This window comes from Vigna angularis, chromosome 2 (genome assembly GCF_016808095.1).
Source record: "Vigna angularis cultivar LongXiaoDou No.4 chromosome 2, ASM1680809v1, whole genome shotgun sequence".
Taxonomy (NCBI): domain Eukaryota; kingdom Viridiplantae; phylum Streptophyta; class Magnoliopsida; order Fabales; family Fabaceae; genus Vigna; species Vigna angularis.
The window spans coordinates 15,035,694-15,060,414 of record NC_068971.1 but is presented as its reverse complement, the minus strand read 5'-3'; the positions used below and the strand labels follow the sequence as shown (position 1 = coordinate 15,060,414).

At 33.6% G+C, this 24,721-nt stretch overlaps 1 protein-coding gene across 1 annotated transcript; it reads right to left on the bottom strand.

Annotated features, from left to right (window-relative positions):
* Positions 1-4,294: 4,294 nt before the first annotated feature.
* Positions 4,295-6,424, bottom strand: LOC108327296 (lectin-domain containing receptor kinase VI.3). The gene has a single exon (XM_017561015.2). The coding sequence runs from the start codon at positions 6,393-6,395 to the stop codon at positions 4,362-4,364; it is 2,034 nt and encodes a 677-aa protein (XP_017416504.2). The 5' UTR covers positions 6,396-6,424; the 3' UTR covers positions 4,295-4,361.
* Between the last annotated feature and the right edge of the window lie 18,297 nt (positions 6,425-24,721).

The window sequence follows — 24,721 nt, the reverse complement described above, 5'->3', positions numbered from 1 at the left end:
ATCTGGTTTATCACAGAATTATTATTGCTAATTATATAGGGTTTTACACATATCATATCTGATAAATTATCGTATCTCATAACTGATATTAAAAAATTAAAAAGTGTATCTATATGTTATTTAAATAAAAAAAAGTAATTTAGAATATTATTTAAATTTCAAATCAAACAATACACTAACTTTATATTTTAAATGTAGTGACTATGATTACATAAAAGTTCATAATGAACATTTGGTTTATTTTTAAAAATAAATCACTTGACTAAATTTAATATTTAAATAGAAAAGGAAAATATTTACTAAATAATTCCATATTATTAAAAAGACATTGATTTAATTTTACATTCTACCATCTCATTATTATTATTTTTATTTTTATTATTATTATTGTGTATGTAATATCCTATTTTAATAGTATACAATTACTAAAAAAGATATCACACATAAACGGTTGAAAAAACATATAACTCCAAAAAAATATGTATATATGACTATTACAGTTATCTCATACATAACCATAACATCAAATATACACACATACCAAGATTTTATACCTCTAAGAGTTCTATTACACTGAAAACAAAAACATAATACTAATTTTCAAGATTGATGAAACGGAAAGCAAAAATTGTCTACTTCTAAGCTTCAACATTACTCTCGTCCTACACTAGATCAATTTAAACATCTCCATCTGTTTATACCATTAAGATGATCATAACAAAAAAGAAGAAACACACTAACAGACAAACAGAAAGGAAAATGTAAATTAATGTACCAAAAGTAATCATATCTCACTTTTATAGAAGTAAGCATATAACAGTAAAATCAATCAATCTTAAAACATACAACCATTTCTAGACTTGATCATCCGAATACATGTATTGATGTCGAACTCTTAGGAGACATGCACCCGTGTGTGGTGAAACAACTCGCCCACATCAAATTACCACACACCAATGTTAATCCATCAAACATTTATGGCCAATAAGTAACTACTAGACTCAGGACCTATTGCTACTCTCCACGACATACCCTACCATTCTCTACTTGAGACTGAATGGTTATTAAGAGTCTCATAATCATCCCCCATTTTGGAGCTCCTACATCAATACATCACACTATAGAAATACAATAATAATTTCCCCATGAAATTCCTTTTACCACGTACTTAGTCCATACACACATCCATTATTACCATCCATAAAGCATCAATAATTATCCACATGCATACATTAAATCAAAATAAACCAATTCAAACCAAATAAATAATAAAAAAACACATAATGAGCAAAAAGAATCCAAACCCATAGTGAGTCAAATATCTTGCCTAGCGAATTAAAGAGAAAAAGAATCCAGACATCTAGAGAAGTGACATTTAGCGCCTAAAAGTGTCGCTCAACGCCACATAAGACAAGAGCTCTCTGACTTGCAGCGTTCAACGTCCAACTCAACGTCCTGAAGCCTAAAGGCTCTCTAACTTTGCAGCGCTCAGCGTACAAAAGGCTGTTCAACATCACACTAGAAACCAGAAACTTTGATTCTTGATCTGATTGCACTCAAGCACTATCCACATGACTAAATTGGTATTCTTGACACTAAAATTGATTCGAAAACATGTTTAAACATCATATTAAATACCAGTTTGTTCAAGTGGCCAATGACTCAGTCCATTAGATCAAACCAACAATCACCACAACCCCAAACAACAACTTAGCATATGAAAGACCAAATTTTAGCAGAACAAGAAGTTACTAAAGTCTTAAATGACACAAACACAAACTTCTCATATCAAGTTCACTCCATAAACAATCTCCACAAAATTTCACCTTTCAAACCACCAATTCTAGACCAATTTTCAACTAGCTCTCAGACCTATTACCAAAATGACCAATTTAAAACATAAATCCTATCATTCCCAAATCATCAAAAACTCATTACAACTCAACAAGCTGTCTACAACCAAAATTCATAGTACTAAATCACCAATTTCAACATGGCACATAATCCACTATCATAGAATTCAAAACAAATTTCAATAATTAATCCATACAATTACCACCTACAAACTCAGGTTATCAAGCTACTAAAATTATGGAAACAAGGTATTTAGCTTCCTTTACTTGACAGATGACCAACCTAAAACAACACCAATGCACAAGAAGTCCTATATGCTCCTACGAATCACCAAAACATGATCAGGGTACACCTTTAGAATCATTGATAAGTAAAGAGTCTCATAAAAGACTCAAACGTTCACATGCATACACAACATATGTACATGCAAATGAAGACAAAACATATCAAAAGAGGAGCAAAAAATCAACTTATCTTATATAAGAAACTAATCTATCCAAAATGAAGAATTCACTGCCAGAATCAATTATACGGTTTCAATTCTTCAACTAGACGAACAAAAAACAATAACTCCTAAAGAAAAATAAAATAACTCTAGAAAAATAGTTTTTAAAAAATAATATATTTTAAAATAATAATTTTTTTTTCATAATATTAATATTAAAATATTTTAATATTAAAATAATCAAATTTTACTACTTTTAAATCAATACCACTTCTAAATTACCGTGTATTCACATTATACATTTATTATTCAACTTTATTTCTTAAACATTTTATCGTTATATATTTTATAAAGTTTCATACAATTTACTCATAGCTTTGGCTCTTAAAAATGACGTCATGTTATTATTAATTTTATTGTAAAATGGTATCGTTTTATCATCAACATGATGAAATGTACGGAGAATATTTTAATATTAAAATGTGAAAAGATTTAAAGCTTAATATTCATAAAATGATAATAATAGTGGTAAAATGTGTAATTAAGGGAAAAGGAAATTTCATCCTTTACTCCTCTTTCCTTATATCAACTCATCAACTTGAGAAAGAAACCAAGTCAAACTATTTGTAATTAATCTATCAAACTTTTCATTTAATAGTTGAGAAAGGTAGCATATCATTATTGGAGGATATTCATGAAAGTTTTGCTATTTAATTGATTGTAAAATTAGATTCAATATAAATATATGGAGAATTCTTATTTGATCGATATAAACATTTTATGCTCCAAAATTTGTAAAAAAAAAACAATACTAATTATGATAAGGAATTATAATTTAAAAATTAGATCGAATTCATCTAATTTGATTCCGCTGTTTATATTAATATTAATATTAGTTATTTGATATTCTAATCAAAATTCATTATTTATATGGCTTTTAAAATAGTTATTGTATAACTTAAAAAATTATCTCTTTGACCTTTTCACACATGAATTTTGGAATTTTATCTAATGTAATAACTATCCGACAAGATTAGTTAACAATAACGTCTAAATTTCTTTAAAAAGAAGTCTGAATTTCTTAAACGTGAAAGTTAGAAAACAAGTAAAAATTTCTTCAACGTGAAAGTGTTTATTAAATGACTTTCACATCTATCAAATCACTTCCCACATCTCTCTCATCTTCAAACAATTACAATAGAAAAAGTCTTTAAAGCAACAGAAGTTTAGAATAAGACTTTTAAAAAAAGAAATGAATAAAAGTAATTAATTTAAAGAAACTTTATTCCAGTATATTTTGAATCTTATAAACCAATGAAAAAACACAGTTTAATTGTTATTGCACTAAACTATATAATAATAAAATATGTAACAGAAAATAAAAAGAAATCTTTTGAAAGATTAAGAACAAGGACTTGGTCTGACTTCTACTTAGGCTAATTCTTTTAAAGTATATTATCATAAATTTTCGGGTGTGTTTAAATATACAGTAATAATTTTTTTCAACTTATTAAAATTGAAATATAATAATTTAATAAAAAAGTTAACCATTTCATCCTTTCTGAATTGTTAATTGAGATAATAACAGTTCTAGAAAAGTTTTCGTATTTTAATTTTCGTCCATGATATTTATATACTAATAGTTTGTCTCTGTATTTGTAAAAATTCTCAAACTTTAATCCTTAAAACGAAAACTTTTTTTACTAATAAGAAATTTTTATTTGAATATATAAAAAAAATTCAAAAGACTAATAATGATGTATAAAAATTTGGAGAAAAAAAAGCAAAATAGAAGGAACAGAAACAAAATTATAATCCAGTTAAATTTACAAGTTCATGCAGAGATTATTCTCTTTAACTTTAACATAAAACTGAAGCTTGTTCATTTCCTACTCTTATAACATAACATGTTATATTGATTAAGCAAAGGAAATCTTACATTGCCAAAAAAGAACGTTATTATCTTTTGGTTGTTAATAGAAAGAAATGAAAGAATTACAGAAGAACTAAGAATATATTCAGAGAAATACAGTGGTAGAAAATGCTAGAACATGATTATTTGCTATCTACCAGCATCCAAGGACTTGGTACTCATGGTAATGGAGGACAGATACCCAGATGTTTCAACAGTTCTCAAAGATGGCGTGACTTCTAAGAAACCTGAGTTCATTCTGCTGCTGCTATTAGAACCACCATATCCCAAATCACCAATATCAGGAAGAGGGTCATCAAAGTTTAGGTACCTTGTAACTTGTTTCATGGTAGGTCTATAATCTGATCTACGTTGAGTGCATAGTAAACCCAACTTGAGAACCAACTCAACTTCTTCCTCATCATAAACTGAATTCAGCTTAGGATCAACCACCTCAAGAATTTGACCCAAATGGTAATTCTCAATCGCCCATTCGACCAAGAAAAACTGATCTGAATCAAGAGGCCTCTTACCTGTGACCACTTCAAGAAGCACAACCCCAAATGCATAAACATCAGTTCTTGTAGAAGCTTTTCCTGTGCGAGTTAACTCTGGTGCAATGTAGCCAATGGTTCCAACCACCCTGGTTGTGTGTGATACTTGACCATGGTTATAGAGCCTTGCAAGTCCAAAGTCACCTAAACGTGCATTCAAGTTTCCATCTATCAAAATATTGCTAGTTTTCACGTCTCTATGGATCACCACTTGCTCCCACTCTTCATGCAAGTACAATAGTCCAGCACTGATGCCTTTGAGAATGTTGAATCTTTGCCCCCAGTTCAAGACAAAGCTGTTGTTGGGGTTATATAGGACACAATCAAGGCTTCCATTTGAAATGAAATCATAGACGAGAAGGAGATCATTCTTTTTCTTGCACCATCCTTGAAGGTTCACCAAATTCTTGTGTCTCAACCTTCCCAAGCTTTCAATCTCAGCTGCAAATTCCCTCATTCCATGGAAAGGGCTCCTCACAATCCTCTTAACAGCAACTTCAGTTCCTGAAGTTGGTAAGACACCTTTGTACACAGCACCAAAGCCTCCAATTCCAATTAGTTGGCTCTCTTTGAACCCTTCTGTGGCAAGGTGAAGATCTTTGTATCTGAACCTGTGAGGACAATCCATCTCCCAGTCCTCAAGAACCTCAAAATCCATGTATCTCTTATAACATGTCAGAAGAATTAGAAGACACAGAAGGCTCAAAGTCAAAGCGGACAAGATGCCAATTACAACATTGACCCAAGGAAACGAAGAGGGATCTTCCTCCTTGGGTGGTGGCTCTGGAAGATTAGACAAATTCATAGCAACACCGTTCACTGCAAAACTCCACCCTAGAAGATAATGAGAGCTTGTTTCCTGGCCAGTTGATGCTGAGAAACCAACATACATGTTTTCCTTCATAACGTTGGAAAGGTCAACGTTGTAATTCTTTATGAGTGGTGTGCTGGGCCTTGATAATTCCCAAGGAGCTATTGTTACATCCAGAGTTCTCTTTTCACCATCATACTCTATCCAAGCGTGGACAGCATCAACCTTGGCCATTCTGAAATCCTCCTTTACACTCTCAGTACCCTCTTTAATGTATGCAGCTGGTTCAGTAATCTTTGAGTCCATTCCATTTATATTCACCCCAACATGGTTTCCTTCAGTGTCCGAGTCACCTTTGTAACCATTTACAGTGTCAAACTCCACCGCAAAGATGTTATTTGTGTCATTCCCATCATTGGTGGAGTTAAAAAGACCAAGATAATGGCCAGCCGCAGCCCCAGGAAACTGTGTTGATGGTGCTATGGTGAAGGCAAGGCCAAAGCCCCCAGAACCAGAACTAGGGGATACAATTGAGAACACAAAGTAGGTGCTGAAAGAAAAAGCAGAGGGTTCAAGGGGAGGGTCTGTTTTGTTGAGCATTTGGAAGGGTGTTTTGTAGAATGCATGGCCTATAATATTGGTTGATCTGTTAGTGAGTTTAAGTAAACGACTGGTTTTGATGATGGAAGATCCTTCAAGGCTTATATCGCTGTTTTCATCAAATCCTTCAAAGATCAAACCATTGGAGGAGGAGGCAACAACTTGGTGTAAGGAAAAGGGAAATAAGAGGAAGACAAGAACAAGAGCTTGAGAAGCCATAAGAGATAATAAACCAATAATGCTGAGAGATTTTGGCAATTTGATTGCAAGTGAATCCATGTGGGGGCCTTTATTTAAGTACTGAATTGGTCAAAGCCAAGAACATGCAAGGAAAGTCTTCTTTGTCATGTTCTCACATGTGAACGATAATGATACGAACCAACTGCAGATGCGAATGTAATTTTCTTCAGAATTTTTTGAAATTATATTTTTCATATATATCATTTTTTATGGCATACGCCCTACCGATAGCTAGAAGATTCAAGAAAATTATTGAGTTTCACATTAGTTAACCAAACCTAAATTTATGTTCATATGAATTAAGGTTGATGTGAAATCCTATTTTAGGATTTTTTTTTTTTATACTAAATTTATGTTCATATGAATTTACAAAACTTGGATGAAGTTTTCTTTTTCAACTAATTTTTTGCTCTTTTAATGGAAGAGAGTTTTGTTCCAATAACTTTAATGTTAATATGATGTTAAACAATACTAGAAGCCCTTTATTTAAACACATGTTTAAGTTATGTTGAAAAGAGTGAAACTGAGCCATGCAAGGTTAATGATTCACATACACTAGTGGAGAATTTTTTTTTTATAACTATCAAAAATGATTTTTTATATAATTAGTTTAGAAAAAGCAAAGAATATAAAAAGTATTCATTTTGGTGTTGGTTCTAGAATTGATAAAGAAAATATCACTTTTTACACCGGTTAAAGGTACAATAAAAAAATTTAGAAATAGCTCATCTTCTTTCACGAGTCAAAATCAAGGCAACCACATTCAAAAACTGTTGGCCACTGCAATCCACCATGCCAACATTCTTATGCCTCGTTGAAGCAACACCTACACATCGTCGTCAATCACAGGAACAAGCACACAACAAATCACAAGTTCCTAAATCGCGCAATCCACCACCCTCGAACAGTGACATCGACTTTCAACACTCACTCACTAGACCTTTTCAATGTAACCATTACCACGACGCATATTGTCAGACCTCCTTGTTACCTCGTCGAAGAAGGAAATTTCTAAGATTCACTACCACCATGAGACAACAACATTGAACTTGCATCGCGCGCCAACAAACACGAGCATCCCCTCTACAGATTGCACAAACCATGTTGACCCCAAATCACATCTCCATTACAACATAGACTGAACTTCCAAGATGCAAAACTACATGTAGTTGAAAATTATATCTCTCTCCATTGCAAATCTATAACTGCAAGCAACCATGAACAACATCAAGTGCATCACCTAAAGAAGCAAAATCGGATAAGAAATTTCAAATTCAAATAGTTCCAATGATGATGAATAATGGTAAGGCGTGACAGATGTTATTTCAAATGCTTTGTTTCATTTGCAGGCCTAGGCTATTTTGGACTGAAAGTAGAAAATAACTACAAGGGAAAAATCACTTTCTATACTGATTATAACTAAAACAATAATAAAAAATATTTTTGTTTATTACGAAAATGTTACCACATCAACCTTTTATACAATTATAATTATCATCAGTATATAAATTTTTTTTTATTTATTAAAAAAATGTCAATCGTTCACTTTTTGTACTAGTTATAACTATAACCAATATAAAAATATTTCTTTTTTTATTACAAATATGTTACCTCACTCATACCAATTATAACTACAATCCATATAAAAAGTGTCATTTTATTTATAATTATTTCAGGACACCACTTTTTATATTTGATCAATTATCATTTGTATATAAATAGTCATAATAAAAAAAAGTATATTTTACCCAAAATGCTTAAAAGCAAAGTGTAATCATTTATGATAAATTAAAGATACAAGGATGGTACCTATTAGGTTGGTTTAAAGACGTTTAAAGTAAATAGCCAAATTAAGAATACTTTAACCACAAAGGGATGAAATTAAAATATGATAATGGATGAAGTTAATATCAATTTAGAACTTCTAGAGATAGAGATGATGTCATATGTCAGGCCTCAAAAAAAAAAAAAAAAAAAAAAAAAAAAAAGAGAGAGAACGGGGAGGAAGGAACGTGCGCTGCCACAAAGGGACAGCGAACGTTGCTTCCCCCTTTGAAAACAAAACCAAAAGCAAACAAGAAAAGGAAAGAGAAGAAGAGGGGAAGAGGGAAGAGTTTGGGAAGTTAAAAAGGGAAGCTATGGGTCTGCTGGGAGGGGAAAGGATTGCTGCCAAATTTTTTGTGAGAGAGGAGAAGTTCTTGCTGCAAGTTCTGGGAAAGAGGGGAAGTGGAGAACTTTTGAAGTTTTGGAGGAGATAGACTCAAAGAATTTACAAAGGAAGTCTTCAAGAGGTAAGGAGTGCTAGAATTTTCGTTTTGATTAGTTAATCTCACTGTTTTTGTAGAAATCCAAAAGCTTTAAAGTTAAAAATGGAGGTTTTTCTGGTTTTCTGGAAAACCTGTGATTCTGCAGAATCTGCAGAATCGCGTTCGTCCAATTTGGTTTCAAACTGGACGTTCGTCCAAATTGAGACGAATTGAACGTTCGTCCACTTTGATTTGAACGTTCGTTTTCTTTAGCTGACGAGCGTTCGCTCATGCGTTGCTCATGCATTCGTCCCGTAGCGTTCGTTCTCCTTTGAGCGCTCGTCCAAACGAGTGTTGTTTTCGATTCTCAGCGTTTGGCCTTTTTGTAAAATGACGTTCGTTCTTAAATATTCTGAACGTTCGTCCTAACAGTATATGACCAAATATAGGTGGGTTTCTGAGCGTTCGTTCATATATAGTGGATTAACGAGCGTTGGTGATAAGGATTTGAGTAGAGAGCGTCTGTGTGCGCCTGTGAACGTTCGTTCATTCCAGGTAAGGGAAGCTTACTTAATTTAACTGTTTTTGATGTATGCCTATGTGAACGTTCGTTATTTGATTGTATGAATATAATGCATGATATTGGATTCTGAGATGCATGAACGTTCGTTTGTAAGGAATGAAAATGATATATGACTATGTTACATGTGATTTTAATGAGATTTTGAACTGGAAAGTATATGGAATGAAATAAGAAAACAATCCCCTGTAATTACGTACGTTCATTGCTGAACGATCTCTGACCGTTCGGTTTTTCTGGTGAAAATAACAGAAGTGGGATTCGTTCATTTGGATCGATCCCTTGTTGAGGACGAGCGTCCTCGTGTCTAAAGTCTACTAGCGTTCGGTTTCACACTGAGCGTTCGTCCTGGTGCTCGTTTTCAGATTGAGCGTTCGTCCTTTCGTGTGCTCGGGTTGAATATGAGCGTTTGTTCAAATTGGAGTTCGGTCTCATACCGAACGTTCGTTCAAATTGGAGTTCGGTCTCGTACCGAACGTTCGTCAAAATTGGCGTTCGGTCTCAGATTGAGCGCTCGCTCTAATTGGTGCTCGGTCTCACACTGAGCGTTCGTCCTGATGGTGCTCGGTTTGAAATGAGCGTTCGTCCTAATAGTGCTCGGTTTTAAATGAGCGTTCGTCCTAATAGTGCTCGGTATTATTTTGAGCGCCCGTTCTCTGAACGTAACTGTTTCTCTGCCGTTCGTACTTTAATACGAACGAGCGTTGTTTTGGTCTCGCTGACAACGTTCGTCCAGTGAACAGTACCTGACTTGCATTTTTTCTGAACTTAAACCGTTCGTTCTTCGATTCGAACGAGCGTCTTTCGGTCTCACTTTTGGCGTTCGTTCTTTGATCCGACGAGCGTTCTTTTGGCCTCGCGGATAGCGTTCGTCCTCGTTCCCCTTGTGATGGAACGTTCAGTATTTAAATGATGAATAGTTCATGATGAACAGTAAATGATGAATAGTAAAATGACAAATATTAAATGATGAAGATTGCATGAGATGAATGGAAATATTGTGACTTTTGAAAGAACGTTCCTTTTTAATGGCTTCCTTATGAATGATGAAAATGATTATGGAATGATGACTAGTGAATTATGAATATATGATCAAAAGTGAATGATGAACAGTATTTGCGATGATATGAAAGTTATGAATATTGAACGAGCGTTCCAGGCAGGAACGACTCATGGTTGAATGTGGAAAGTTGTAAAGTATGACTGTGGATAGTTAATGCTGGTTGTTCATCCTGATGTTCCGTGAGTGCTCGTTCTCAAGTAGAGGACGCACGTCATGCGTGGGAATGGCAGGAGGTCCTTAGTCCATAAGTTAACGTGGGCGACGTAAGAACGGACTAACCTCGGGTGGCAGCTGATGAGGATGCCAGTTACCACACCACCCGGGTGCGTGAACGCCTGTAACTACGCAGATTTCATACAGTCCGGACAGTCAGTCGTGTTGAGTTTTATTTTGTACATGCGTTAAATTATGTGATGTATGATGAATGCGTATGTTGCTATGTATGTGTGAAATAAACTGTTGACTGGAAATTATATGTTGATGCATGAGTTAAATTACGTAAGCTTACCCTTTCGTTTTCCTTGTGTTGTCAATTGTCCTTGTACGTCCGTCTTGTCATTGCAATGATCATCCGTGTGGATGTGAGCAGATGGAGACGAGCGTTTGGAAGAAATGCTGAATGAAGAGAACCTGATTAATGTTGAAGTGAAGACCGAACAGTGAGACCGCTCGGCCAGTAGTGTGATTGTTGGATTGAATGGTCGTTCGACCATCTCTCGTTTTCATTTAAGTTTATTTTGGACCGTTCGGTAAATGTTTTCTGTAAACCGTTCGGTCAGGTTTTTATTTTGTGCGTTCGACTTCGGATTGTGATTCGTGTTGTAAGGTGTACGGCTTGGCTTTTGTTTTTTTAGCGAAAAACTGTACTGAATTATTATTAAATGTGACTTTCTGAATTTATAGTTATGACTGTATTTTTGGGATGTCACATCATATGACAAGACCAAATCAATAATTGCATGTATATACATACAAAGAAGTTCTAATACGTAGGAATCAAATTGAAAATCTACAAGTACGTCTATGAACTAAATTGTGTGTTTAACCTAAACACTAGAAAACCCAAATTGTACTCTTCTCTTGCACTTTTGCCATTAAGGGTATATAAAGTTGTAATGTCAAAATATAAAAACCAGAAAGTATTGGAAAACTTTCTATGATATACTCTTGCTGACATACTTTAGTATTAGTGTTATCGAAATCCACAAAATCACACAAATAAGACCTATTGACAAATATGAACAGTAAATTTTGTATTTTTTTTTATAATTTTCAGTCAATAACAAGTAGAGTACATGCAATAGTCATACTAAAATTTTGTAAAATAACCTAAACACTTTCTTTTGTCATTTACCATAAAATCCCTTTTATAGAGGTGCATATATAATATATTTTTCAAACAAATAAGGAGTTAGGGTTGTACATTAAATAGGAATGAATATGAAAAACAATACAAAAAAAAACTCATATATAAATTTTAACTTTTTTTTATTTATATAAAATGTTTTTGACTCGTTAATTCTAAATCTTATTGACATTTTCTCTAAAGAAAAAACTCAATTGGTGTAGTGTTTTTTTTAAAAAAAAAAATCAAGAGAAGTGAGTATACTAAGGATAAAATAAACTGAAAATATAAAATGTAATTTCACGAATTTTTTCGTAACTTAATAATATAATAACATGGTATTTTCTGGTATTTTTCTATTGTTATTGTATTTTATCTAGAATATGTAAGACTAGTAGTTTAAAAATGCTGACATTCCAATGTTCTTGGATGGAAGTGTAATGTTCTTCCTTTGAAGGCAATTGAATATACGTTGTTTGCGATGGAAGTGGGTTTGAAATTTCTGAATTTGTGTCCCACCATTAGAAAATGGTGAAGCTAATCACATAAAAGAGATTACGAGGAACCACAAAGTATAGAACTTGGAATATAAAGTCTTGGGCAAGTTGATTTATTTTTTAATGGAATAAGACCGCAATCTGCAACCATTTTATTTCTTTTTATTTGCTGTGGTTCTGAAATAGCCACCTTCTATTCAATTATTTGCAACTTCACATTAATGGGACCACTTCAGAAAATGATATTCATGTCCCGAAAACATCTCACCCACATGCACCATTTTCCCAAGAGTTTGAATTGACAACTTCATTTTCTGGGAAAATGAAGAGAACTTTACCAAATATAGAAAAACATGGATAATACCACAATGTTTTAGAAAGACCGCCACCATTACAAAGGGAAGAACATATCTCTAATGTGAGAAACTCTCTTGGGTCATAGTAACGTGACATGCGGATAAATATTGGGTTTAATTTATTTTTCGTTCATGTTTATTTATGTTTATATATTTATATTCTATTTTTATATTTATATTTCATTTTTATATTGTTTTAAACTATTATATTAATAAGTGAACTTTAAGTTTAATTTAATCCCACAAAATCAGCTTGTAAGGTGAGGTTTACACCCCACTTATATATTATAATTTGGCTTTATCTCTAGTCGATGCGAGACTTCCAACACACCCCTTCACGTTGATGTATAGATATCTCAAGCGTGATAGTAGAAATTAATAGGTGGTCCGACCGATAGCGTCCGATGTGGAACAAAATGCCACATAGATCTCGCTAGGATAGACTCTAACCATGACTCTGATACCATGTTATGAGAAAAAAAAAGGATGAAAATTGTATATCATATTCAATGATAAGGAGAGAGTACAATTTATATATACAGTTGTTTAAAACAATATAAAAACATAATATAAATATATGAACATAGATGAACAAATATGAACGGAAAATAAATTAAATTCAATATTCCCCTCAAGCTGCAGCATATATCCTTAATGTTTAACTTGGACAACAAAGATTGAAATTGTACTGGATGCAAAGCTTTAGTATGAATGTCTGCAAGCTGTGCTGAAGTAGAAATGAACAAGAGCTTAATTAAACCAGCTTGAACTTTATCCCTTATGAGATGACAATCAATTTCAATATACTTTGGCATCTCATTCATGACTGGATTCTTGCAATTTTTATAGTAGATTGATTGTCACAAAACAAAGGAACTGGTTGTGGTAAAAGTTGTTTCAAATCATAGAGCAAATATAGAAGTCATTGAATTTCACATGTTGTGGAAGCTAAGACTCTATATTCTGCTTCAGTTGATGATCTAGCTATAGTACCATGCTTCTTGGATTTCCACTTGATTAATGATGCACCATAGAACACATTAAAACCAGTCACATACCTTCTAGTGTTAGGGCAATCAACCCAATCAGAATCACTAAAAGCCTTGAGAGCATGTTCTGTGTTGGAGGGAAAGAATAATCCTTGTCCTGGATTGATCTTGATATATATCAGGATCCTTATTGCTGCTGCATAGTGATCTTCCAAAGGATTGGAAAGAAATGTTAGCATAAAGCTAAAGAGCAAAAATTTTGATGATGTCTCAAAGTCAAGTCTCAAGTGCTCTTATTGTAGGAAGATCTTCATGAAGACTTGTTTTTATATTAAAGATTTTATAATTTAGTAGATTTATGTATATGATGTGGTTTATATTTGATTCTATGTATTGTTTGCCTTATGTTGCGTTAAAATTTATTTTGAAAAGAAAAACCTCATTTTATTCTCCAGATAATTGATTATCAATTTATAATAATGGATTATCAGTAATCAATTATGACTTGTCATAATTAATTATAATGAGCAATTATGAGAATTTTTAAGCAAGTTTTGTTTTACCGTTGTGCATTCACTAAATGCATAATTAATTACCATAATTGGATAATTGATTATCACACGTTAATTAGTTGACAACGGATTTTTGGAGGAAGATCTTCATTAAGACTTATTTTTATATTAAAGCTGGTATAATTTAGTAGATTTATGTATAGGATGTGGTTTATATTTGATTCTATGTATGGTTTGCCTTAGGTTGCGTTAAAACTTATTTTGAATAAGAAAACCTCATCTTATACTCAAGATAATTGATTATCAATTTATAATAATCGATTATCAGTACTCAATTATGACTTGTCATAATTGATTATAATGAGCAATTACGAGAATTTTTAAGCAAATTTTTTTACCGTTTAAATGCATAATTAATTACGATAATTGATTATCACACGTTAATTAGTTGACAACGAATTTTTGGAGGTATGTTTGAGTGAGATCTCTATAAATAAGATTGTGACTCTCATTCTAAAAAACGAAATACAAAATACGTAATAAGTGTATTTTGAAAAATCTTATCTGTAGTGTGCGGTGATAAGTGTTCTAGGGTTTGTTTTGTGTTGTGGCTTTGAGAACTTGATGTGTTGGCATAGAGCGAGAACTTTCACAAGGAGTGTGATTGAGTGTTGTTGTTGTTGCTGAGTTAAAAGCCTATCATCCTTCCTGAAGCATTTGGAGGAGGTGTTCATCCTTTGTGAAGATTTAGAGGAGGTGTTCATCCCTTGTGGGTTATAGGGGAAGTGACTTTCATCTCTTGGGGTAACAAGAGAGGTGGTTTCTAAACTTTTACAAATTGTTTCTTTGTGCTTGTAATTTGTAATTGTTTTGTGAGCAGTGAACTGTTTATCTTGATTTGAGATAAGCGACTAGATGTAGGATTGGTAAGATTCGAACTAGGATAAAATCATTTGTGCAAATTTCTCTCAACCTTACTCTCTTTATTTGTTTTTTTATTTGCTTGGTAAGTTTAATTGAGTAGAAATTAAAAGGCACACGTTCGTATTAAAAACCCTCTTCGTTTGTTATTCCACGCTAACAATTCCGCTGCAGCCGCTCTAACAATTGACATCAGAGCTCGATTTGATAGTTATTCAAATCGCAGGATCATATCAAACTTTTACAGAGGGTGCTTCTATCAATAGACCACCCTATGCATTCTAGAAGGTAAGAATGCAAATATTTATTGAGTCTATTGATTGTGATATTTGGGAAGTTATTGCATTTGGTCCGTCTGTTCCTACTAATAATATGCAGGAACCAAAGCCCCATGTTCAGTGGATTGATGAAGAAAAGAAAAGGTTTCAAAATGATGTGAAAGCTTGAAACATTATTTCATCTCCATAAACAAATAAGATGGTAATATGAGCAAAATCACTTTTGACAAAAAGTGAATAATATGATTTTGAATGTATGTAGCCCAATGAGAGTAAATTAGTTGTCAACTTGTAATTCCATTGTATAGAGGCTTGTTTGAGTCCATATAAAGACTTCAACAACTTGCAAACTTGCCCTGGTTTTTTAGTTTTGTAGCCAAGAGGAAGAGACATGTATACTTCTTCATCTAGATCCTCATGAAAAAAGGCATTATTTACATCTAGTTGATGTAAATACCAATGTTTAGAATCTGCTAAAGCCAGAACCAATCTTACTGTTGTGAGTTTGACAACAGGTGAAAAAGTCTCAAAGTAATCCAAGCCTTGTTGTTGTGTGTAGCCTTGCCTTGTATCGTTCAATACTCCCATCAACATGCCTCTTTATTTTGTATACCCACTTACATCCGATAGGTTGCTTTCCATAAGGTAGATCAGTAAAACCCCAAGTTTTGGTATTTTCTAAAGTTGCAATTTCTTAATCCATGGCATTTCTCCAACAATCATGTTTGATGGCTTAGTTGTAGGTTTTAGGTTCACTAACTTGGGAAAGATTAAGGACATATGATTTATGAAGAGATGATAATGCATCATATAAGAGATATGAAGAGATAGGATATAAGGCACCTGTGGATGGTTGAATGGCGGAAGAAGTAGATAACATGTTGCAATGATAGTCCTACAGATAAGATGATTTATGTTTTGGCCTGGTTGATTTCCTTTGTGGAGTAGTAGTGGCAGGTTCAACAGAAACATGTTAAGAAGAAAAAGCAACAGGGTTAGGAACAATAGAAGGAGGAGATGTAGGTGGTAAAGAGGGTTGATCAGTAACTTCTGAGAAAAGAAGTGACGGAGATGAAATAATTTTGGTGACAAAATCCAAGGAATTTTATGTATCAATAGGTGAGTGATTGTCACTAGTAAGAAAAAGAAATATGTTTTCATAAAATACTACATTCCTTGATAGAAAAATTTCCCTAGAGTTAAAATCTAACAAAAGATAGCCTTTCACTCCTGTTTTAAAACCAAGTAAAACACATTTTCTTGCACGAGCTTCAAGAGTTGAAGCATAGCAAAGCGAGCAAAAAACTCCTAAGTAAGTAATGTCAGGTTTAACATTGTGTAACAGCTGAGATGGAGAAAAATATGGCAAAACTTTGGAAGGTAAAATATTAATGAGTTACACAACATAACGAACAACAAAAGACATAAAATTATGGGCAAATGAGATTGAAACATTAAAGATCTAGCAACATTGAGAATGTGTTGATGTTTTCTCTCAACGACTCCATTTTGTTAAGGTGTTTCAACACAAGATTATTGATGTTGTATCTCTTTTTGTCTATAAAAATTTGTCATTGGAAACTCATTACCATTATCCGATCTAACAACTTTTTACATCAATGCCAAATTGTGTTTTTATATAAGAAAGAAAGTCAATAAGTTGTGATCTTGTATTTGATTTACTTGCGATCAATTTAATCCATGTGTATCTAGACATATCATCCACTATAGTTAAGAAATATTTGAAACCATCAATAGAAGAAGTAGAATAGGGTCCCCAAATATCAACATCAATTAAATCAAAAGGAGCTTTTGAAACAGTAGTACTTAATTAAAAAGGCAATTTTCTTTGCTTAGAATAGTGACAAAGTATCATAGTGAGTGTATTTTGTATTAGGTAAAGTGGCATACATGTTGCGTAATTTGATATAACAAGAAGAAGAAGGATTCCCTAGTCTAGAGTGCCAAATATCTATAGAGTTATGTCTTATAGTAGAACAAGCAATAAAATTCTCAAGAATAATAGAAGCTGGTGAACCAAGGGGTGTGGATGCAGGAACTATCATGATATACAAGTCATCTCTTTCTTTAGCTTTCCCAATCATTTGTAGGTTGACTTGTCCTGTATTTCACATGAAAATTCAAAAATGGTAATTTTACAAGATAGAGATATAGTTAACTTTGTGATCGAAATAAGATTGATTGAAAAATTAAGAACAAACAAGACATTATGTATAGTAAGGTGTGGGCTAAGAGAAATTGTGCCAGAAAAATGAGCAAATGAAGAGTTCTTGTTGGGTAGTGATACTGTAATTGGTGAGATTCTATGATAAGAAATAAAATGAGACAAAGAACTGTATATATGATCAGTAGCACTTGTGTCTAGAACCCATTGAAAAAAGATATTACCTTGATCTTGAGAAGAAGTGGAAACATTATGAGAACTCACTAGATCGGTAGAATGTGTGACTGTGGGATTAGATTGAGGAAGAAGTGTTAATAGACCATGAATTTACTCTTGAGAAAGTCTCAAAGTTGAGGAATGTGACTGAGAGTTATTAGAAGAAGGAACAACTGCAGAAGCCATTGAATTTCAGAACTTCAAATTGGACAAAATGTCACAACCCGAATCTCCGAAAACTCCTCCAGATTCCTCAAAAATCAATTCAGGGCTATGAGTGATTAAATCACCCAATTGTTTCTCATTGAAAACCCTAGAAAGAAAGTCAAAACATGAAACATAATGATGCGAGAGTAACAGAGAGAGTAGGCTCTAATACCATATTAAATAGTGGACTTTAAGTCTAACTCAACCCCACAAAACCGGCTTGAAATGTGAGGTTTGCACCCCACTTATGTATTATAATTTGGCCTTATCTCTAGTCTATGTGAGACTTCCAACAATAAAATCCTATATTATTAAGAAGTGAATCTTAAATAATAAAAGAATTCATTTTTCAACATCAATATATAATCACCGATCTAAGAGGAGATTAGTTATCTGAACATAAGTGTTGGTTAGTGAGTTCTTATTAAGAGTGTTCAGCGGGAGTTTCTTGATTAATTAATATCTTGTACGATCTTCTATCTTATATTACACATTGCATTAAATATCTTATATAAATAGACTTGTGACTTATCAGATTTATATCTTTCCAGTTACGAACTAACTCTTCTCCCGTAGGGGTGGGCAAATAGAACTGAACTGCACTGTATTACTAAAATCTATACTGAACTAAAAACTAATTTGTCTAAACTGAACTATAAAACAGTTAAGACAAATTGAACTGAACTGTTTTTTGTTTTATCAAACTGGACTGAACTATACTAAATTATACTAAACTATAATATAAACTAAACTAAACTACTAACTATACTAATTTTAAACTGAATTATACTAATTTTAAACTGAATTGTACTAGTTTTTAAACTGAATTCTACTAGTTTTTAAACTGAATAGTATAACAATACATGTTTTTTTTAATTGAAATTTATTTTAATATTTTTTTTATTTTATTCATAAGTGTCTTACAAATTAACTTTTTAATTATTTGATATTATTACTTTCTATTTTATTTATATTTCTTTTATTATTATATGTGTATGGAAATTATTTTATTATTTATTTATTTATTTTATTTTATTTTATTTTTTATTTTTTTATTTATATTTATTTTGTCATGAATATTATTTTACTTTTATATTTATTTTGTTAATTTTTTATTTATATTTTTTTGTTTTATATGTGTATATAATTTATTTTATCTTTTTATCTACTTATTTTATTTTAAAATAATTTTTTATTTATATTTATTTTTTTCCTTCGTAAAATTGTTTTATTAGTCAATTATTTATTATTTATATTTTATTATGTAAAAATTAAACTAATATTTATTAATTATTATAATATAATAAATGTTTAATAGGTTCGGAGGTCCCTATATTTGTGGGTTCGTTTCAATTGGGTCCTCCAATTTTGAAAGTGATCAATTTGGTCCCTAATTTAACAAAACTGAGTCAATAATACTCTTTCCGTTAAATGCAATGGACGTCATTAACTTTTTAAACATGTGGTATGTTGAAGCATCCTTCAAATAAAACTGTGCCACCTGCAAATAAAAGGATGCCTCAACATGCCACATGTTTAAAAAGTTAACGCCGTCCATTATATTTAACGGAAAGGGTATTATTGACTCAATTTTGTTAAATTAGGGACCAAATTGATCACTTTCAAAATTGGAGGACTCAATTGAAACGAACCCACAAATATAAGGACCTCCGAACCTATTAAACCTATAATAAAAGATTATATTAGAAAAATTACTCTTAATAAACGTTTGTTAATTTTTTTGTCATTTGATATTTCTATAATATTAATTATTTTTGCTACATTACTATTTTTTTATGATATTTCATTTTATATTCATTTAATAAAATTTAACGTTAAAAAATATATTTTAGTTTTAGTATGTAAAATACTCTCATTTAAAAATAATAATATTGATATTTATTTTAAAGTAAATTGATTTTTAAAATAAATAGTTATTCTAGTGTGTGCGCTTACACACATCTTAATATCATTAAAAGTTTTTGTAACATATTTTTATATATTTAATAATATGTTAAAGAATATAATATATTTAAAATATTTTTTTTATATAGTCTTTTGTTTATGATTTATATTACTTAATCATTTAATAAAATTAAATTTAAAAAAATATATTTAACTTTTATTACTTAAAATAATATTATTTAAAAAGTAATATATGTTTATTGATAAAAAAATATAAAAATTTGTGATAAAAAAATTTTGTCTTAAAAAATTCATTATTAATTTTTTATTTGAATGATTTCTTTTATTAATATTTTATTATTAAATAACGTTTTCTTAGCAAGACGGAGCAATTGAACGGAACTAGAGAAGAGAAAAGAGTAGATACAGTTCTCACAGTTAAGTGAACCAAAACTATTATAAGTTCAGTTTTTAAAAACTAAACCATAAAATAATATACTGAACTTTTAGTAAAAGTGAATCAGTTTTTTTAAGTATAATATAGTATAGTTAACTATAGTATAGTATAAATCAGTTATTTTTGCCCAGCCCTATTCTCCCTATAGAAGAAATTTAAGAAAGGATAAAATAGAGTTCATGTTTTAATAGACCTAATGGAAGAAAACTGATTTTAAAATTTGAATTATTTTGTATACTTTTATAAATTTAAATTTCAAAATATAAATAAGCTTTTTTTAACAACTTCTAATGTTTTATATTATTTTTCTTTCATCCTAATCACTCCAAGAAAAGAAAAAAGAAAAGAAAACTGGATTAAGAGAAATTTTGCTATATGTTAACTCAAAATTAGAATCCCTTTCTTACTCTTTTATTCTTTTATAGGGAGAGAACAAATTTTGTCCTATTTTTTTAATCCGTCTGTAGAAAAAAAAATCTTGTATTGACCCAAGATAGGTAATATTCGAGTTTTATAATTGGATATGAAAGAATATATATATATATATATATATATATATATATATATATATATATATATATATATATTATTCGTTTAGCCTTTTAGTTTTATAATTTTTTTATATATAATTTTTTTTCTTCCAATTATTTGGCTTGTTATACATATGTATACAATGCACTCACATTTTCAAGATATTTATTTTTATCCTAATCTTAATTATATAATTTTTTTATTTCAGGTGATTATCTTGAAATAGTGTATTATTAATTTTAGTGAACCATAGTTTTTTATTGTTTTCGAGCTTTATTTTTTATTTAAATAAATTTTGTTTGACTAAAATAGTTTTTGTTATTTTTCAAGAGTTCGACTAGTTTGATATTTAAAATGTTTTCTTAGATTTAATTATAATTTTTTTTCAATTTGTACGATTTCGTCATATCAAAATGTTTTTTTAAAACACATTATATACTTTTATTTCTTTTTAGTATTTTTACTTGTTTATTTTTTTGTTGTAGAATATTGTTTTGATTTTTTACTTAAAACTGGTAAAGTTAAGTATCATATAAAGATAAAAACTGAATTGGATGTTGTGTCAATCCTAATATGAGTTAGGCTAAGGATTTCATTTCATTGGTGTGGATCAGAGTTAATGGTTAGTCTTGATGACTAACTGATATGAACACAATATGGTCATGTTTTAAAAGTTTTTTTGACAAATGGTTTAGGCAAATGTGTTCTATTAAGATGAGTAGTCATACGAAAAGGAGTACTCTGTAATTCGGAATGCTTCCACTTGGGAGAGAATGTACTAATAATTGTCATTATCATGGTTTTTATTACCTTTACTTTTATCCTTTATTGATTTTTTTTATTATATCTTTTCAAATAATTAATGTTTTATTAAATAATTTTGAGAAAACGAAAGTATATGAATTTTATTTGTGTAATATTGTGTACATAAATGAAAATATCAAAAGATCGAAGGATATATCAAGGATTATCATTAAAACAAAATTCATTTAAATACATTTAATATGCTTAGTCAGTTTAACCAAATTCGTCCCGCAAGCAAGCAAGACTACGTCGCCCAACAAGAAAGGTCAAGTAGCCTAACAATTCTATTTCGCCCAATAACATCTATGTTACGAAAATCAATAAATAGAATTCGTCACAAATTTAAAAATAATCTTTTGGAGAATATGGAACTAATCCTAAAGGAGAGACGATAAAGATGCATTCTAGAGGCCGGAGACACTCAACATCGTTATTGTTTCGGTTGTAAGGGTTGAGTCGAATAATACCTTTACATCCTCCTCTTCTCGTCTCTCAACCGTCCGGTTTCGCTCCTTACTCCTCGTTTCACTCCTTTGTGTGCGGGTGAGAGACCTGTCAAAGATTCTCCGATGCCAAAGTCAGTTCGAGAGCAATGACATTTTTCAATAGAACAGTAATAAATGTGCAGTAAATGCAGCCTATCTACCACTCACCATGGATCTGTATTTATAGTTTTTGCTATGGGCTTGGGATTAGTGAAAAGTTAATCACGACCAAATTCAGCCCAATAGCTTTTAGCAACTACTTACCTTAATCTTGATCCTAATCTTGGTTAATTAGTGTTGCAGTCGGCCGGTCTCCTGACGTTTGGTCCTACGACCGGCCGGCTCATATAGGTGACCCAGTTAATTGGCGATATGGCCGGCCGGCTTCGTATGAGTTGATGTTCATCCAGATGGCGAGCGACAAGGTCACGTAATTGGATAATCATGGACATACGGACGTCCGGTATATCGCTACCCCGGCCCCTCCCGATGATGAGCGGCAAGGTCGCGTGATTGGACAATCATGGTTACGCGGACGTCCAGTCTGTTCGCTGCCGGTCCCTACTAGTACACAAGCCCCCCAAGCCCTAGTATACGCAGTGTACGTAGGGTTTTGAGCGCGGTGTTTACCCTGATTGTGGGGTAGCGAGGGTTAATGGACTGGTATTGGGCCAGATCCCACGGGCTTTGGGATCTCGATTTTTCGAATTTGGATTTGGGCGGGAAATACACATGTCGCGTCTGTAGTGGTGGAAGTTGAAGCGGCCTCGCATCTGGATTGTTGATCGTGCTAGCCTTCGACGGCGCAGATGTGTTTGACGGTTACAGAAATTTTTCTATAAATAGGGAGAGGGGGTGCTGTCATTTTCACTTTCTCCGTTTTTCTTCAAGCTCGGTATTCTTTTTCCCTCAGATAATAAATGACTGCTGTCCATATTGATTCTTCTTCTGAATTGTCGGGCGGAGTCGGGAGGAGTTCGGCGAGACGTGATGGTGAGCGCGGTGCTTCTCTGAGTTCGGTGTCGTCGTCATTTCTGGAGGAGACCGTCCGGTCTTCTGGACGGGAGCCTAGCTCTCCGGGCGTGGCGGACGGTCGGATCATCAACGGAATTCCCATCTTTTTGCTCAAGGGTGGCATTCGCATCGACGGCCCCCTATTTGAGCCGGAGAGTGATGGAACTATGGTGACAGAATACGACTGGGCTCCTTATGGTGCCAGTCTGTTTGCTTCAGCATACGGTACCCGCGACTTACTGGCCTGGAAGGTCAACCGTCTTCACATCGTCCGAGACGTGGAGGATGCTAGGTAAGTCCGAGCGGGGGTTAGCATGAGGAACGAAAGAGTTTACTACGGGAAGAGGTCGAGCCCGAACGACTTCTTCTATATGTATGCCAATGTTTTTGCTCAATTCTTCGTCTGGGTGCCCTTTACGGAGTTTCAGATGGCCGTCCTTCGGGAAGCCAACATAGCCCCGGCACAGCTGCATCCCAACTCCTGGGCGGCCATGCAAGCATTTTTGGCAATGTGCCCGGCCGTGGGTGCTACTCCGACAATCCCCGTCTTCTTCCACTACTTCGAGGTCCGTCAGCCCCCTAAAGGCGGTTGGGTGTCTCTAACTTCTGTTCGGGATAGGACACTCTTCCGTCCGTACTCCGACTCGTTCAAGAACTTCAAGCATCACTACTTCAAGATCATCATCGATGCTTCCGGTCGTCATGAGTTCCATGACTTTGCAGGGAATCCCTTGTTCCCTTTTTACTGGACAAGGGTACCCTTGAAAATAAAAGCGTTCCCCGTAGGAGTGTTAGGTTGAATGCCTTCGTCATGAGGATTGTGAACGAAAGGCATTCGGTATGGTATTATTATGTTGAGTTCATTTTTCTTTAGTATGTCGACCTTAACATATCTGTGTTTTTTTGTTTTTTTCCAGATCTCATGACTGCTCCTGCCCCCCGTGAATCTAACTTTATGGCCTCCAGGACGAGAGTCGGGGCCAGTTCATCGTCAGCCCGGGCAAAGGGGGCACCGACCGCTCCTCGCCCTCCTTTCATGAGGCGATCTTCTTCAACGAGCCGGATGCCCTCGGTATCCGGTGTGGAGCCACAACCGGTCCCTCTCGAAGCGACTGGGGACCTGTTCCCGTAGGCCGGGCGCCTGTTACAGATCCCGTCCCAAGCCTTGGTGCTGTGTTTGTGGATCCGTCTTCTAAGGCGGCCACTGCCTCTACTGCCCCCTGGTGCGAAAAAGGAAAGACCTTGTAGGCGAGGGTCACAAGGATAAGGAAGCTTCTTCGTCTCGGTCGGCGACGAAGAAAGCCCGCAAGGGAAAGGAGAAGGTTCCCTCGCCGCCACTACCGGGCGGGATATTTAGTCCGGCATTCAACATGAGTGACCGGACAAAATTCCATATGAGTTCCTCTCAGCGGGCTCTTATCGAGCCGCTTTCTGAAGTGGAATTAACCAACGCTATGTTGGAGATGTCCACCCGGGCGGCCTCCCTCGCCTGGTATCTGAAGGAGTTCGCCGATCGCCGGGGGGTGGACGTCGCCGAGAAGAAGAACTTCGCCTCCCTCCAATCGGCCATGAAACAGTTGATCCTGACCCACGACGACTATGATAAGAGGATCGAACTGTTGGAGACCGACCTAGAGAAGGCCAAGAGGGAGTCGGCTGATGCAAGTGACCGCCTGGCCGTCTCCCGAAACGATCATGAACGGCTCCTAGAAGA

Bases quoted from the DNA above. Each gene is read 5' to 3' on its own strand.
- LOC108327296 (XM_017561015.2), bottom strand. From the start codon at position 6,395: ATGGCTTCTCAAGCTCTTGTTCTTGTCTTCCTCTTATTTCCCTTTTCC.